The sequence below is a fragment of the Gossypium arboreum genome, chromosome 3 (genome assembly GCF_025698485.1).
Source record: "Gossypium arboreum isolate Shixiya-1 chromosome 3, ASM2569848v2, whole genome shotgun sequence".
NCBI lineage: Eukaryota > Viridiplantae > Streptophyta > Magnoliopsida > Malvales > Malvaceae > Gossypium > Gossypium arboreum.
This window is the reverse complement of record NC_069072.1, coordinates 68,045,406-68,062,238: the sequence shown is the minus strand read 5'-3', so window position 1 is coordinate 68,062,238 and position 16,833 is coordinate 68,045,406. Positions and strand designations below refer to the sequence as shown.

The 16,833-nt window shown below is 32.2% G+C and overlaps 2 protein-coding genes across 2 annotated transcripts in view; one reads left to right on the top strand and one right to left on the bottom strand.

The window, feature by feature from the left end:
- The first annotated feature begins 13,770 nt into the window (after nucleotides 1-13,770).
- LOC108455709 (60S ribosomal protein L19-1-like) lies at nucleotides 13,771-14,942 on the top strand. The gene is made up of 2 exons (XM_017754245.2): nucleotides 13,771-13,936; nucleotides 14,128-14,942. Exons 1-2 carry the CDS (start codon nucleotides 13,825-13,827, stop codon nucleotides 14,607-14,609), a joined length of 594 nt encoding a protein of 197 aa, XP_017609734.1. The 5' UTR covers nucleotides 13,771-13,824; the 3' UTR covers nucleotides 14,610-14,942.
- Nucleotides 14,646-16,833, bottom strand: part of LOC108455708 (uncharacterized) — a 49,328-nt gene continuing 47,140 nt past the window's right edge. The window contains exons 38-42 of the mRNA XM_017754244.2: nucleotides 16,753-16,818; nucleotides 16,434-16,622; nucleotides 16,239-16,349; nucleotides 15,211-15,291; nucleotides 14,646-15,092 (exon numbers count right to left, since the gene is read on the bottom strand). Coding sequence (XP_017609733.1) covers nucleotides 14,913-15,092; nucleotides 15,211-15,291; nucleotides 16,239-16,349; nucleotides 16,434-16,622; nucleotides 16,753-16,818 — 627 coding nt within the window. The 3' untranslated portion in view covers nucleotides 14,646-14,912. The remainder of the gene's footprint in view (nucleotides 15,093-15,210; nucleotides 15,292-16,238; nucleotides 16,350-16,433; nucleotides 16,623-16,752; nucleotides 16,819-16,833) is intronic.

Here is a 16,833-nt window from a genome sequence, read left to right as displayed (position 1 = left end):
TTCATATCGTCGTTTAAATGGACCCTCGAGGCCCAATACGAGCATTAGGATCAAGTCAGGACTTAATCAGAAACTCTAAGAATTTTTCGCGACATTTCAAAAATTTTCTAAGTTACAGGGCTCACATGCCCGTATGGTCCAAGGGACACGCCCGTGTGACCTTGGGACACGCCCGTGCTGCAAGTTGTGTTTGTACCTATGTAACTCTTTGACTTGTGCACACAGCCATGCCACACGCCCGTGTGCTAGGCCATGTGGTTAATTAAATTCTTTTGAAATTAGGTGCAGGTTTCACACGGCCAAGATGCACGCCCGTGTTCTAGGCCGTGTAGCACACACGGTTGAGATACATGTTCGTGTCTCTGCCCGTGTGCTCAATTCTGAGCATTCTGTTTCTTAAATTTAAGGTGCAGGAGACACACAGCCTAGCCACACGCCTATATACCAGGCCATGTGTCACATAACATCTAGACACATGCCCATGTGGACAAAATAAAGCCATTCCTAGTTTTGTTTCTCACCCAAAATCACACTAATGACCTGCACTTAAACTCACATCCAAATACCAACCATTTCAAGCATTCAAATTGAGCAAACTCTATCATTCAACATGGCATATCATTACATGCATACATGTTTATAATCTTACCTTGATATATTCCATATGATAAACATAATTTGAACAACCATTTAACATGTATATAGCTACCATAGTGTGGCATTACAAGTATATAAAAAACAACCATTACCAGCCATTCCAATGGCTAGGTTACAAGCCATATATTTAAGCCATCTATGGCCAAGTTAGCCTATACATGCCATAATACCAAAATGATTTTACTATATATACCCAAAATGAGCTAATGGATAGTGTGATGATACTCCAATGACCTCCAACCTTCTCGAGCTTTCGAGCATTATATGCTTAGTAAGTTCATATAACGGAAACTAAACTTACCAATCCCCTTTATTAAATCAAGCATACAAAGTCATGTTTTCCATCAACTTGAAAAAATTGCCTAAACACATGCATTCAATCAAACATGTTAGTCACAAAACTTTTGTATACATCAAGTAATCATAGATGAGCTCATCATGCAATATTCTTTCAAGACATTATCCTTTCATCTCGTAATTCTCTCATCATGCTAAGAGTTTTGTTCGTTGAATCATTGAAACTCCGATGGATATTCAAGCAGTACACTCGATGTAACACCCCGTACCCGAGACCGTTGCCGGAGTCGGACACGAGGGGTTCACAGCCTAAATTCACTGATTGAGCATTTACCGATTAACTTTCACAATCCATTTTAACATTCCCAGACAAGCTGGCTAACTGCATCACTGTCACCTTAAAAATCATATCTCGAGTTCCAGAACTTGAAAACCAGTTCTGTAAATTTTTCCTGAAACTAGACTCATAATTCCATCTACACATTTTTTTCTAGAATTTTTGGTCAAGCCAATTAGTACAGTTTATTAGTTAAAGTCACCCCTGTTTCAGGGTTCGACTACACTGACCTTTGCGCATTACGACTTGGATATCTTCCTGTACAGGGCTCCAACACTTATGCCGTTCGTTTCTAAAGAAACTATACTCACAAGGGAATCTGTACATATAGAGAATAAATTCTAATTCTCTCTGGTTAATTTATAGTGAATTTTCAAAGTTGGAAAAGGGGATCCAGAAACCGTTCTGGCCCTGTTTCGCGAGAACTTGAATATCTCTAAAAATCCGATTCATATGGCCGTTTCGTTTCTTCTATATGAAAGTAGGTTCATCAAGGTTCAATTAAATAATTTATTCACTATTTTATTTCCATTTCTACTATTATGAGTGAATTTTCACATCCACATCACTGCTGCTGCCAGCATCTATTTTAAGGGTAAACTTTACCTATCCCATGATCCTCCATGGATCAACTAAGGTTTATCATACATATACCAAAAGTGATCATGCATAACCATTCCCATGGCTAACCGTTACCAACATTTCCATGCCTCTCAACGGGCAACTTACAAAATGATTATAATGCTATGATCAAAGTATACTTAAGCCATTTTCGCATGGCTATCCAAATTTACACAAAACCGAAAGGTACATGACCTACAACAAAAGGGTAGTCCTATACATTAACCAAAATATCCTCTCACTACTAGCCTATTCTATACATGCCATAAGATATTCCAAAACGTAGCAGTACCAAGCAGTGGATGGTGATAGTGTGACTAGTTCTTGACGATCCCGAGCACAGTAACCGCAAGCAATGAGACCTATAAGACAGAGGAAACAGAATAAACGGAGTAAGCATTACAATGCTTAGTAAGTTTTAAGCAGTGTCAACAGATAACAATCAAATTATAACATAGTTGTTCGTAATTTCATTTCACTCTTCCTTCGGGCATACCATCCCTTTACCGAATATGCACATCTAATCATATACAATAGGTAGATAAGCTCTCACATAAAAGTGAGCTCATGTGACATAGATATATCGTATGATTTCACATAACCTCTCACACTAATCCGATGTCATATAATCATAGGAATAGTCCCATAGATTGCTCTCGTATGCATCATATATAAACTTGGAGTACATACCTGTTTAACCTTTCGCATTGAATATATTTATAAGCAATTCTTATTACGAAGTCTTACCCGGACATAATCTCTACACGTAGTCATCGAGTCTTACCCGGACATAATCTCCACACGTAGTCATCGGGTCTTACCCGGACATAATCTCCACACGTAGTCATCGGGTCTTACCCGGAATATATTTCCAAGTTTCATGTACATTTAATCGCATGTTACAACATTCACATTAGCCATTCGGCTTTACCACATATTCATATCACACATATATTTCACATTAGCCATTCGGCTTTACCACATATACATATCACACATGTATTTCACATTAGCCATTCGGCTTTACCACATATACATATCACACATGTATTTCACATTAGCCATTCGGCTTTACCACATATACATATCACACATGTATTTCACATTAGCCATTCGGCTTTACCACATATACATATCACACATGTATTTCACATTAGCCATTCGGCTTTACCACATATACATAACACACATGTATTTCACATTAGCCATTCGGCTTTACCACATATACATATCACACATGTATTTCACATTAGCCATTCGGCTTTACCACATATACATATCACACATGTATTTCACATTAGCCATTCGGCTTTACCACATAATTACACTTTCACATTCATCACATCGGCCATTAGGCCTTATCACATATATACACTACGAGCTGTTTTTCCTGAGCAATTGTCACTAAATTATTTATAACCAGAGCTACAAGGCTCCGAATCACTTGCCGTTAATTTTCCCTGAATATAGACTCGTATATATTTCATTCATAAATTTTTCAGAATTTTAGGTTTGGCCAATCAATACCAGATTTTTCTTAAAGTTTCCCCTGTTTCACTGTTTGACTAATCTGACCACTCTTCACTACAAATCAAATTTCTCATTGTACAGAATTAAAAATGTGTTCTATTTGATTTCATTTGAAACTAGACTCATTAAGGAGTCTAAGCATATAAATTTTATCTTATAACCATTTTTGTACAAATTATAATGATTTTCTAAAAACAGAATAGAGGATTACAGTATCATTCTGCACTGTCTCACACAACTTCAAATATCTCATTATCGGAAATTCCTTTGCTTACACAGTTTCTTTTATAAGAAACTAGACTCATTAAGCTTTAATTTCATGTTTTATTCAGCCTCTAATTCAAGTCCATCAATTTATGGTGATTTTGTAAATTCATGTTACTGCTGCTGTCCTAAGCAGGTTTATCACAAATTTACTCTTCTGACATATCCTTTTAGCACTTCATAATATCATAACCATTTGGCAACATATCATATCAATAACTTACCTATACTTCATAATAGCCATTAGGCTATATGCATAAAAACTTACAATAAAGTTATGATTCTTTTAATATGTGCTTAACATATCATACTCAATCACAATATAGGTTTTAATACTTAAAACTTACCTCGATCGCTAATGTACGTCAATCCGACTATTCGATCAATTTCCCCTTTTTCCACGATCCGACTTTGTTTCCCTGAGTTCTTGAGCTAATGAACCAAATTTAAACTTATCACATCACTATTGTGTAAAACCACATTCGATTATATTATAATTCGGTTAGCAAGAAATACACTTATTCCTTATAACATTTAGCTTTAATTTCTACAATAATTAACTAAAGCCAAATAACATGTAAGGGTTCCAAATATGTGACATTTGTCTTATTTACAAGTATCTATGTCAAAGACCCTTATTAATAACTTACAAACCGTTTTATTAGTATCATTATTCACAATCATGTTCGGTAATACGCATGTAAACATATAAGCATGTCTCTCATCTTTCCTCGAGTAGCCGAATGCCCAAAATCTTTTATAACCACAAACATAATTTTCTTACTTCTCATCATGGCGAATACTAACCATGCCTTAAGCTCTTTCTCTTTCCAGTTTTAGTACTTTATAACTCATCTAACAACCATTTCAAAGCTAAAACTCCAACATCCAAAATTTAACACATAAAATCCTCAATTAGTACATGGTTCTATTAATTGTAAGCTCTATTTCAATATATAAGCATAAATTACAAATTTTGGACATCATTTCATAATTCCAAGCAAGTTGCGAATGCAACCTCACTAAATTTTCATGGATTCAAATCATGGATTCAATATACCATTACCATGAAATCAACAACCAGAAATTTATAGACAATTTAGGAAAAATCACATTACAAATCTCAAGTTCAAGCAAAGACCATGGCGAAATGCACATATAGCCACACACAAAAAAAATTGAACCTTTGGTTGCCTAACTAGCTTAACATCCATCCCAAAAACATCAAATTTCCATCAAATTTTAATCAAGAAACTCACCTCATGAAGAATATCAAAGTGCCGAATGGTTTTAGACTTTTCTCCTTCTCTTCTTCAAGGTTCGGCTACTAAGGGAGAAGATGAAACAACATTTGGTTTTTCTTTTGTTTTTCTCTCCTAGAACCGGCCAAGAAGAAACAAGAACAAGGACTTTGTTTCTTTCACCCATTTTCTCACTTATTTCTTCATTCAATAATATTATAAAAATTATAAAACCATTTAGTTGCCTTAAAACTAGTAAATAATACATATATATTGTCATAAACATCAACATGGCCGGCCACTATCATGAAAAATGGGGACTTTGACATGCAAGTCCCCATATTTAATCCATGCAACAATTTGGCCCTTTTAAAAATTAACCAACACATTTTCAATGTTTCTCACATAAGCCCTTTTTGATTAAATTCGCATTCAATTGACAAAATCAAAGCATCAAAATTTCACACACAATTTGTAACATAATATAAACATGAAATTTAACAATCAATTTCTTGTGTGACTCGGTTTTAGGGTCTCAAAACCACTTCCCGACTAGAGTCAAATTAGGGATGTCACACTCGAGGTGTACGATTCAATAACCCGTCAATTCTTATTCAAAAGCACCCATAGGGTACTAAAGCAATGACCACACTCTCGAGCCACATATCGTATTACAGGATTACTAGTCCAGGCTAAATCCATTATGTAACGTATACTCAGAAGAGATCAATTAGGATTACCAGTCCAGGCTAAACCCTAATTGTAACATATGCTTGAGAGGGATTATATCAGGATTACCCGTCCAGGCTAAATCCTTTCCATAACGAGGTCAATAGGATTACTCGTCCGAGCTAAATCCCGTCAGCAACAAATGCAGGACCTCATTCATTTCGGGAAAGCACATATATTCATCGGAATTCAATATTCAAACGAAACTTTACCCTTTTTCTAACATTTCCAAACATGTTATCATTTCACACGTTTATAATAGTCACATAAATATAATTCATATTGCATATAATCATAACATTCAAATTAACATATTTACATGCTTGATTAAGTTACACGAACTTACCTCGACACTGCTTCGCGTATAAAATCTACTAATCCGAAACATTTTCTTTTCGTCGATCTAACCTCGAATTTGTGTTGTCTGGATCTATATAAATAACTTTAATCATCAATTTCACACATTTCATATTCATTTGGACTCAATTTACGTCCTAGGCAAAATTATCATTTTGCCCCTAACTTTTTTATAAATTTTAATTTTGTCTCTAGGCTCGGAAAATGAAATTCATGCAATTTACTCCCTATTTCAAGCCTAACCAAAATTTCAACATAAAATTTACAGCACATATTTTCTATAAATTTCAGAATTTTTAATCAATTTTCACAACTTTACATTTTAGTCTCTAAATCATGTTTTCATAAAAAATCACTTTGTAAAAATTGTTTATCTATCAACAACCTTTCATTTTCTACCATAAATTTCAATTTTTCAACATATACATCTATGACCTAACTTCCACACTTTGATAACTTTTCAAATTGATCCCTCAAATAGATAGATTAAGCTATCCCGGTTTCAAAAATATCAAAATCACTAAAAACGAGACAAGAAAACTTACCCAATTAAGCCATGAAAGTTTCTTCTCTCTCTCCTAGGATTTCCATGTATTTTTTGGGAAGAGGATGAGTAAATAAGATGATATTTTCTTTTATCATCTTTTTAATTAATTAAATTATTTCAAATTCCAATTTAGTCCTTGCCCCTTTTTTAAATTTCCATGGATGAGTCACCAAAATATCTATATACTTTTATTTTATGGTCTAATTACCATATAAAGACCTCAAGCTTTGAATTCCATAGCTATTTAATCCTTCTAGCTACTAGAATTCAACTTTTGCATTTTATGCGATTTACTCCATCTCATCATTAAGCACTAAATTGATAAAATTTTATTATCAGAATTTTCACATGACATTCCTAACATATTACGGACCATATAATAAAATAAAAATAAATTTTATTTTTGGATTGGATTTGTGGTCCCGAAACAACTGTTCCGATTTCACTGAAAAATGGGTTGTTACAAAAATCATGTAAAACCCCATACCCAACCTAATCACCGAGTCCAAGTTACGGGATGCCACATATGTTACCGAATAAAATATGATCAAATACAATTCAATATAACCATGAACACATGTGAATATTTATATTAATCCTTTTGAATATATGAAACTATCATTTCCGGGTCTTATACGAGCTTACAAAAGCTCTTATGCTAACCCGAGGTTGAAATAGGACCAAACTGTAAAATTTATAAATTATTGAGTTTATGTTGTGACTTCAGGGATTCCTCGTTGCGATGCAACTCATTGACGATTTCTTGTCACAATGTCAAGAGCCCGAAATCGCAACTTGACTGCTTGATTCCAAAAAGGGGTCCATTTTCTACCTATTCAATTCACCTAAATACATAACCAATTCTTCCATTAAATCATTTAACCAAATATGTCACATTCATATGCTCAATTCTAAACATTAAATACACTTATTTATATACATTACACAGAATGTCATTCAATACTTTAATACCTATAACAATTACTACATTTTTAACCATTCGAAACAAATGCATTTTATTTAACATAACATATTCATATTAAGTTCATTTCAATTTCAACCATCTCAAACATGATATTTACAATACCATTTAACCATATCAAGTTAACCATTTTTACTTAAATATCAACTTATCCATATATATACAAAACCGACTCAACCCTAGGTACATGCCATATATTAAAGTGAAATGGATTATACAAACATTGTTGAGTTGATGATTGTTGGCTAGATGTTGAATCACATCTCGGGGCTTCGAGATTGACCTAAACTTGCACACAAAATAAACAAATCGTACATTGAGCAATAAAGCTTAGTGATACTTCCGTGATTCAAGTCACAGAATGAGCATGTTCAATATAATAATTCAATCCAGATATGCCACAATTCAACCAAATCAATTTGCTTATTCAATATAAGAATATCATTCTCACACACCATTTCATTTGATAATTAAACTAACATTTATATCATCCATTCTATTAACAAAGGTGCAACATATCTAAATAAATTACATACATATACATTTATGTATCGATATGATATTTAATATTATTTTCTTCAATGCTATTCTATCATTTATTTTAATATCCAATTCTCTTTCTTATTCTACTACCTTCTTCAACTTTGATTCGACCCCTAATGCTTATTTAAACCGATTCACGTGGTTTTTCACATGTTGTCGTTTTCCACATATCACATATATATATAATAAGATTATTAATTCAATCACATTCTTCTCATTTATCATGTTTTTAATTCATATTTTTATAACCCTATTAATCAGACATTGACTTAGAACCAATACACAAATCTAATACTCTGTCATCCCAGGTTGCCTAACAATGATGACTCTTAAACATGTACATACTATCACCCTAGGTTGCCCAACAACAATGGTTGTCACAATCCAATTATTCTATCATCTCGGATTGCCCGACAATGATGACTATTAACATATGTATATACTATCACCCCTAGTTGCTCAATAATGATGGTTTCAAATCATTATACTTGACCCTATGGTATGTCAATTATATTCGACTTTGTCTGAACAACTAATAGGGTAATCAATGGTCCGATTACATTATATAATCAATTTTCATATCACCATTATCAATTCACATATAAAACCAATACAACATAGCATATTTCAAACCAATTTTATTTTACATAACATATTTCTATTGAATCATGCTACTTTCCATTCTATTCAATTTAGTCTACTATCTTGATATTCAATACCAATCACAAGAAATCAATTCATACGACCATTATATACTCACATTGATACTCAATCATGCAATTAAAATGAACATGCAAACAATAAAATTACTCTTGAATCATAAAAATACAAACTGATATCGCGATTACTCATCAGCAACTTTTACCTTTCTTTTCTCTTTCCCTTTCGATGACCCGTCGTCGTCTTTAGCTACGTATGATAATTAAACAAATACAAAATATCAAATTCCATCCATGTCATATTTAATTACAAAGCCAAACATATTTTATTCAATTTAGTCCATATACTCAAGATAAGCATATCTTTTGATATTTAGCATTGGATCAAAATCTGATTTCACATTCTTTCATTAGGGAACCTATGTTGAGAAATGTGCCCATATTGTAGTAAACATGTAATTTTTTTCTATGTATTTGAACGATGAATAAATAAATTTTACATTTCACTGTTATACCTTTTGTATTTCTTTCTTTCATATTTTGCATGCATAGCAAAATTGTGACAAGCAAATATTACCTCATTGATTATCTAAGTTCAAACTGATGATAAGTGACACTGTAAGAATGTTTATATTGCGAGAAAGACAAGTTAATTCAGTAGATAATCTAAATGAGCCCGTAATCTCGTAAAAGAATCAAAGTGAGCATTTGATTCAAATACTAAGAATGATTATTATGTCGTCTACAATTCCAATTATGGAGATGACTAGTCTTGGCTATCGGAGCAGTTGACTCCAATGGTAGAGATATAGATGTATTAATTGGTATAATGATACATTAAACTAAACCCAATATGAATTAATTTTGAATCCGTTTGTGAATTAATTCACTTGTGATATTCATGGTGTGATTTACCTAAATCCTGAGTTAGTCATTGACCATACGCATGTAATTCATGTACTTTGATATATGGAGCCTTATGCTCTAAAGATGATTGACCAGATAGCCAGTATGTTGGGTACATGACTTGTGTATGACATGGCTTTACTAGCAATAGTGGAATTCATAACTCAATTAAAAAGTTAACAATATCCTCTCATTGGCATTGTATGGATTGATAATATGGAACATGGTCACGAGTTGCTTGTTCTCAAACGAGCAATTTATCACAGTCATTTGTTAATAATGATCATATTAATCATTAAGAAGACACAATGGTGACAATGAGATAAAATAAGATTGTATTAAGTAAACAGATTTGACAAGAATCAAGAATATCATATGACAGTAACACATACATGATGAGGTCATTGGACAAAACAGTTAGATGAATTGCTTTCATAAAGGGTAAAAAATAAGAAGTTTTCAATAATGGTACTTTTTGTAGACTGACTCATGATTAAGTAATTGCGAATTATCAGAACGATGCATCTGGACATAATTGCAATTACTAGAGCCTAATTGTATTGGTCCCTCCGCTAGCTCAACAAAAGCTCGGTCGGACTGCTTTTGAGTTACAAGAAAATTCTATGACTTTGGGCATTATTTAATTGAGTTCATTTATTCGATGTGGAATTAAATTGAGCAGTCGTAAGGATTTTTCAACTAGATAATTTGATTACAAAAATTTCTTGAAAATCTAATTTAGAAAATCTAAGTGATTAGTGGGAAAATTAATTTTGATCAAGTAAAATTAAATTAACCAAATTAATTAAAATTAATATAATATTTTTAAAATTAATTTTGATCAAGTAAAATTAAATTAACCAAATTAATTAAAATTAATATGATATTTTTAAAATTAATTTTCAAGTCAAACAATTGGCTCAATGGGTAATTGAATTTAAAAATTGGACTTGAGATCGTAAATTTATCCTGGAAGCCCAAAATTGAGACCAAGATCCAAAAATTGGTCGAATCGAATCTGGTATGTGAAGCTTGGCTGACGGTACAATCGGTGGTTGGACCAGACCAGTCGAGCTGTCATTGGCCTGGACCGAACCAACAGAAACCAAACCAGCTCAGGGTGTTGGCAACTGCGATTGCGACATTCCGGTGGCTGAAAAATGGTCAACGACGGTGGGTCTTTGATGTTTGAGAAATGAAAAAATTACACTCCTACTAGGACTCTACTAGGAAATTTGATTTCAAATTAATTATTTCAAAAAAATATTATTTTAATAGATGTAATATTAAACTAAATTAAATACTTATCTTAATAATATTTTATTAATTTAATATTAAAATGATTATCTTAATATTAAGTTTAATTTAATGTTTATCTTGTAGATAAATATTCTATTAATAAGATTTAATATTAAATTTAATCTAATATTTATCTTGATAAATATTATATTAATCTAATATTAAACTGATTAAGTTTAATTATAGTTAAACTCTCTAAACTCTCCTTATATAAAAGATATTGGGTCATTATTTACACACACTTATGAGTAACATAGTGGCATGTACATAGAATTTGAATCATATAAAATTTGGTTATAAGTAACTTAGTGGTTCTAAAACTGTGGTCTTCCATGTCTTAACATTTTTACTTTAGTATATACTTATGAGTTATATGAAAATTTTGAATGTTAATTTGACATATTTTGAGTACTAAAATTGTTTAGAAAATATATGAGATAATTATTAATAGTTTAAACTCGATTTTAGATTATTCAAACATGTTCCAAGTAATCTATCTTCGGTGTCACGACATTGGAGTCACTAAAGCAAACTGTTTTAGGTGTCACGACTTCCGAAGCTCAGTGTCGTAACATCAACTCAATTTTGTGACAACCACTTCCCAATATCGCAATATTGACCCTGTTTACTCTGTTTTGTCCTATTTAAGCCACGAGCGACCCCTGTTTGTATTCAAACTTTAAAGTAAGCTTAGAAATGACTTAAATAACTTCAAATGAGTATATTTATGTTAAAGTGAAGTGTTGAAATTGAAGCTTGAGTTAAGCTAACTTTAGTGTCCAAATGTGGCGTCTCTTACTTGGAATGTATCAGTTCATTCTAGGTAAGGGGTGTTACATCAAGAAATAATAAATTAGCTAAATATGATATTTTCATGAAAAGAAAAGATAAAGTGATCACTGTAATTTGACAATAGTGGAAAGGATATCCTTGATAGCATTCTTTTGCGAAAAAATGAGTAATTGAACATGGTGGGGATGTTGATCTTGTAAATTTTCAAGACACAAATAAATATAAAGTTTCACCATGTGGTATAGACAATTAACATATTTATGTTGAAAATTTAGAAATTTAGGGATGAGGTACAAACCTATAATATTTGAGTTACCCATGATAGAATCTCAACTCAACGCTTGGTATAACGTCAAGTTTTCAGTTTAATGAGACAAAGTACATCATCGTAATGTGACTAATAGCACTATAAAATAATATATATATATATATATATATATATATATGTATATAATATCATCCCAATGTAAAAAGTATTAGGTGTCTGTAATGATAAGGGAAAAGAGTTGAAAAATGTACCCATATTGTAGTAAAGATATGACTTTTTTCTATGTATTTAAACGATGAATAAATAAATAAAGTTAATTTCACAATTCATTATTACATCTTTTGTATTTTTTTTCTTTCACGTTTTACATACATAGCAAAATTGTGACAAACAAATATTTGCTCATTGATTGTCTAAGTTCGAACTGATTATAAGTGGCATTGTAAAAACGTTTATATTATGAGAAAGAAAATTTACTTCAGTAGATAATCTAAAAGGTCCGTAATACAATTCCAATTAGAGATATAACTAATTTTGGCTATTAGAGCAGTTGACTCCACGAGTAAAAACATGAGAACTCTTATAAATAGGAGCCAAATTTCATTTGTTTGACACACAGAAAAATACATTAAAAGTTTCTTTCTATTTTCCCACCATCTTTTATATTCCTAAATTGTTCCATAAAGAAATACTGCAATTTCTTTTTATAACAATTGATATCATTGTTATGCTCCGTTCAATGCTTAGTGGATTATTTCTATCAGTTTAAAATATAGATAGTCATTGGACTTCATTGTATCATCGGAGTTCATTTTTCAATAACTCTTTTGCACACCAAAATATAGGTAGAGCGAATAGAACATTGAAGAAAATAGTCTTGATACACACGTTAAAGCCTTACCAATTTCTCATAAATTTAATTTTATCCCACACACCAACAATGATATTTTAACAATTTATCTTCCACCAAAGTTTATCCCTATCATATTATAATTTAGTCTTAACTAATAATAACATTTTATAAACACATGCACTTATAAAAAACTAATCTATATAAAACATGATTTGTATTTCCAATGATATTGTAGCATTTATCATTTATCTAATAGTATTATTAAGCATGCCCATAGAATATATATATAAAAACACTTTACCAATAGCAACTCAACAAAAGTACCTAAAAAAACGAAATAATTACAAAAATATATAAAAATAAAGATAAATATGTGTTTTACTTAATTTTATATTCTTTATATTCGCTTTTATTATTCATATTCAAAGTTTGTAATTGTCCCTCCTAATATTGTCATCTCTAAGGTTCAAACATATATTCTCCTAAAAGTGCAATGTATTTTACCATTACACCTAACACTTATCGATATACATGTTTTACTTTTAAAATATACTCATTAATTATATCAAAATTACTTTTAGCATAATTTAACTTCTAGTGTATATATATATATACATATGTATAACCTAAAATTATTTCCGAAAAGCCAATGAATCCCAAGTAAAATGGTAGAAGGATATTTGTGGAATGTAATATTATTCTGGTGATTAAGTTACGCTTCTTAGATAACAAACTTTGTCCCCAAGAAAAGGAAGGAAGTGACTTGTTGAAACGGTGATAGAAGTCAAACAAGCAACATGGAGTACACTTGCAGCCCACGAAAGAAAACCAAAAGCACAGTGGAGAAAGTCAATTGTCAAATATTTCTGCCTCGGTTACTTGTATATATATATATATATAAATGGGAAGAAATAGAAGTTGAGTGTAGATATAGCAATAGCAATGGTGTCATTGAAGGTACAGAAGCGACTGGCTGCTAGCCTTCTTAACTGTGGAAAGAATAAAGTATGGCTCGACCCCTGCGAGGCCATTCTTATCTCCATGGCAAATTCCAGTATGTCTCCCTGTCCCCACTTTATTTCCTATTTATATGAGTGCGTGTATGTATTCTATTTTATTAACATTATAGGCTAAAATCAATTATGATACATTCTACTAACTAGATCGTTTTCGGGAGCTAATCTTAACAACTCACCCACAGTCCATAATTTTTTATTAATGGCGCATGGAATAATGTTGGTGCAGGGATGGACATAAGAAAGCTTGTAAAGGATAACCTTATTATAAAAAAGCCTAACATAAGTCGATCGGGATGGAGATACAAGAAAGGTAAGGATGTTGGGAATCCTAGGAGAAAAGGATATGGGAAGAGAAAGGGAACAAAGGAAGCAAGGCTACCATCCAAGCTTTCGTGGATGAGAAGAGCTCGAGTCCTAAGGCGACTCCTTCGAAAGTACAGGGAAATGAAGAAGATTGATAAGCACCTGTACCATGAATTTTATATGAAAGCCAAGGGAAGCGTTTTTAAGCATAAACGTGCACTTCTTGAGGCCCTTCATAATAAAGCTAAGAGTGAGAAAGATCAGAAGGTTCATTTTGATCAGGTTATAGCTATTAAAGCCATGGGTAAATTAGGTAGCAAGGAGACTAGGGTTCCACGGAGGAAACAATGTTTGAGTCCACCTGTGGAAGTTACTGATGTGTTGAATAATGCTTATTTAGTTTGAAAGTGTATGTATAAAATAAAGTTGATGTAATAATGCTTATTACATTTATAAGTAGGATTTCGGAATTTTGTATTAGAAACCAACACGAATCGGTGAAGAACACAAGGTTACAAAATAAGACGATATACAAACCCAATTCTTGCTAATTCAATCAAGTTTTTTTCTTATTGGTTTAAGCCTTTCCAAAAGGAAATGAACCATAATGTTTTTAATGCACTAAAGGATCATAATATGTTATAAATTGGGAAAAGAACAAGTAACCTTAGCTTCTATTTTTGTAGGATCAATGATTACCCCAACCCATCAGGCTTTTCCAGCAGAACCAAATAGATGCATCTTTTCAGCAACCACAGCTTTCATGGCCTCTATAGTAGAAGCCATTACATGTACAAGATCTCCCTTGGGGCTGCTCAAGGATTCCATGTAAGCTTTTCGTACCTCCGTGTTCACATTGAACTTCCTCACACCACGCTCTATGCAACCCTGTCCAAGGTAATTTCAATTTCGCTTTAAGCTTTTATGATATCTAATGCAAAACATAAGCACATACTTCCAACTATCACATTATATATTAATAACCCACAGAGATGGTAGATGGTACCTTCACAAGTTCCTTGGACAAACCAGAGGCTCCATGCAGCACAAGAAATACTCTTTTCTTCAAACTTAGGGCATATAGATCCTGAACAACGAGGAAAGGTTTATCTACGCTACCAAGTATTTATGTAGGATGGGTTCATTAAAATGATATTATGCTAAAATACTGGAAAATCAAGAACTAGTAATTAAACAAACAATAAACAGTTAGTTTAACAAGATGTTAAAGGCAGATTTACTTAACATTAATGGATAATATTCTATAAGCATCTAACTGCAATACAAGGCATTAACATGGGATCGTATTTCAATCAAACCTCTGTAGGAAATAAAAGTAGACATTAAACAGAGGGGTAAGGTCCAAATTTACCAATCTATTTATGTGAATATTCCAAATTTACCACTAACATTTTACTAGTGTAGTTATGCCAATAATATTTTTAATTTTGGAGCACTTGGTCAAGATTGAACACTTCGGGAACCTTTTAAGATATCCATTACAAGATATTTAACAAGTCAAAACATGATTTTTGGCATGGAATGAGAAAAATGATCAAGCTGAAAAGGTTAACTAAAAAATATGGCATTATAAACCAAACAGCAAGCCTTAATCCCAATATAACGCGTCATTATAGTTAATTGAAAAAGAAAGTAAATAAAATAAAAAGAAAATTATGGTTTTAGTTTCATCTAAGAGAGAGAAATATAGAGAGAATTTTATTTAAAATTATGTAGGAGAGAAGGTTTAATTGACTTTTTCACAAACTCGAAATATGATGAATTTTTTATCAAATTGAATTTTACTGTAAGCACGCATCATGTTTTCTTTAACATTCTGTAATTTAGTCAAAACATTTAACATGGCATCTATCCTTAACCAGAATTTAGCATAGAACAAGATAAATACTCCCAAGTAAATGCAGCCTGCCACTACTAAGAGAGAATTCAACACAATGGTTAAATGTGAACCAACAAGCATCGAAACTTTAATAAAAAAGCTACAGTATAAAATGATAATTAGGTATACTTGACCTTAAGCAAATCAAGTTTGAGATTTGGGCCACTTGCTGGGTATTTTCCATGTACATTCCCAATGCATACTGCCAAGGCATCTATGCCAGTCTCAACTATGAATTCTTCAGCCTAAAATTCATGAGGTGAACTTTGATATGAGCAATAGAAAAATGATAGTAGTTAAGCATTTTTAATTTGATTGAGCACAGTGACCTGATTAATATCAGTCAGCTTTGCTTCATAATCTTTAACAGTCAAATCATCTTCCGTTCCTGACAATCTTCCAAGTTCTGCCTCCACAAGCATATCCCTCAAGTGGGCCAAGTTTGATATGTGCTTCGTGTATGAGATATTATCTTTAAAGGGAAGATGTGAACCATCCACCATTACTGAATCAAAGCCCTTGCAGTGATAAAAAGAAATTCCGTTTCATAAAAAACTAGTACCATTTAAACACACAAGGAATATCGATAATTACCATTCCACAAACAAAATTGTATGATGGTTTTAATATAAAAAAAAGCCAACTCACCAGCTCAAGAGATTCCAATAGTTCTTGCTTTGAAGTACCATGGTCAAAGTGAACAGTGATGGGAACCTGCAATACATATAC

What these genes read in the sequence shown, in the direction of transcription:
- LOC108455709 (XM_017754245.2), top strand. Translation starts at nt 13,825, where the DNA reads ATGGTGTCATTGAAGGTACAGAAGCGACTGGCTGCTAGCCTTCTTAAC. An exon ending in TATCTCCATGGCAAATTCCA is followed by an intron (nt 13,937 to 14,127) that starts GTATGTCTCCCT and finishes ATGTTGGTGCAG; the next exon opens with GGATGGACATAAGAAAGCTT.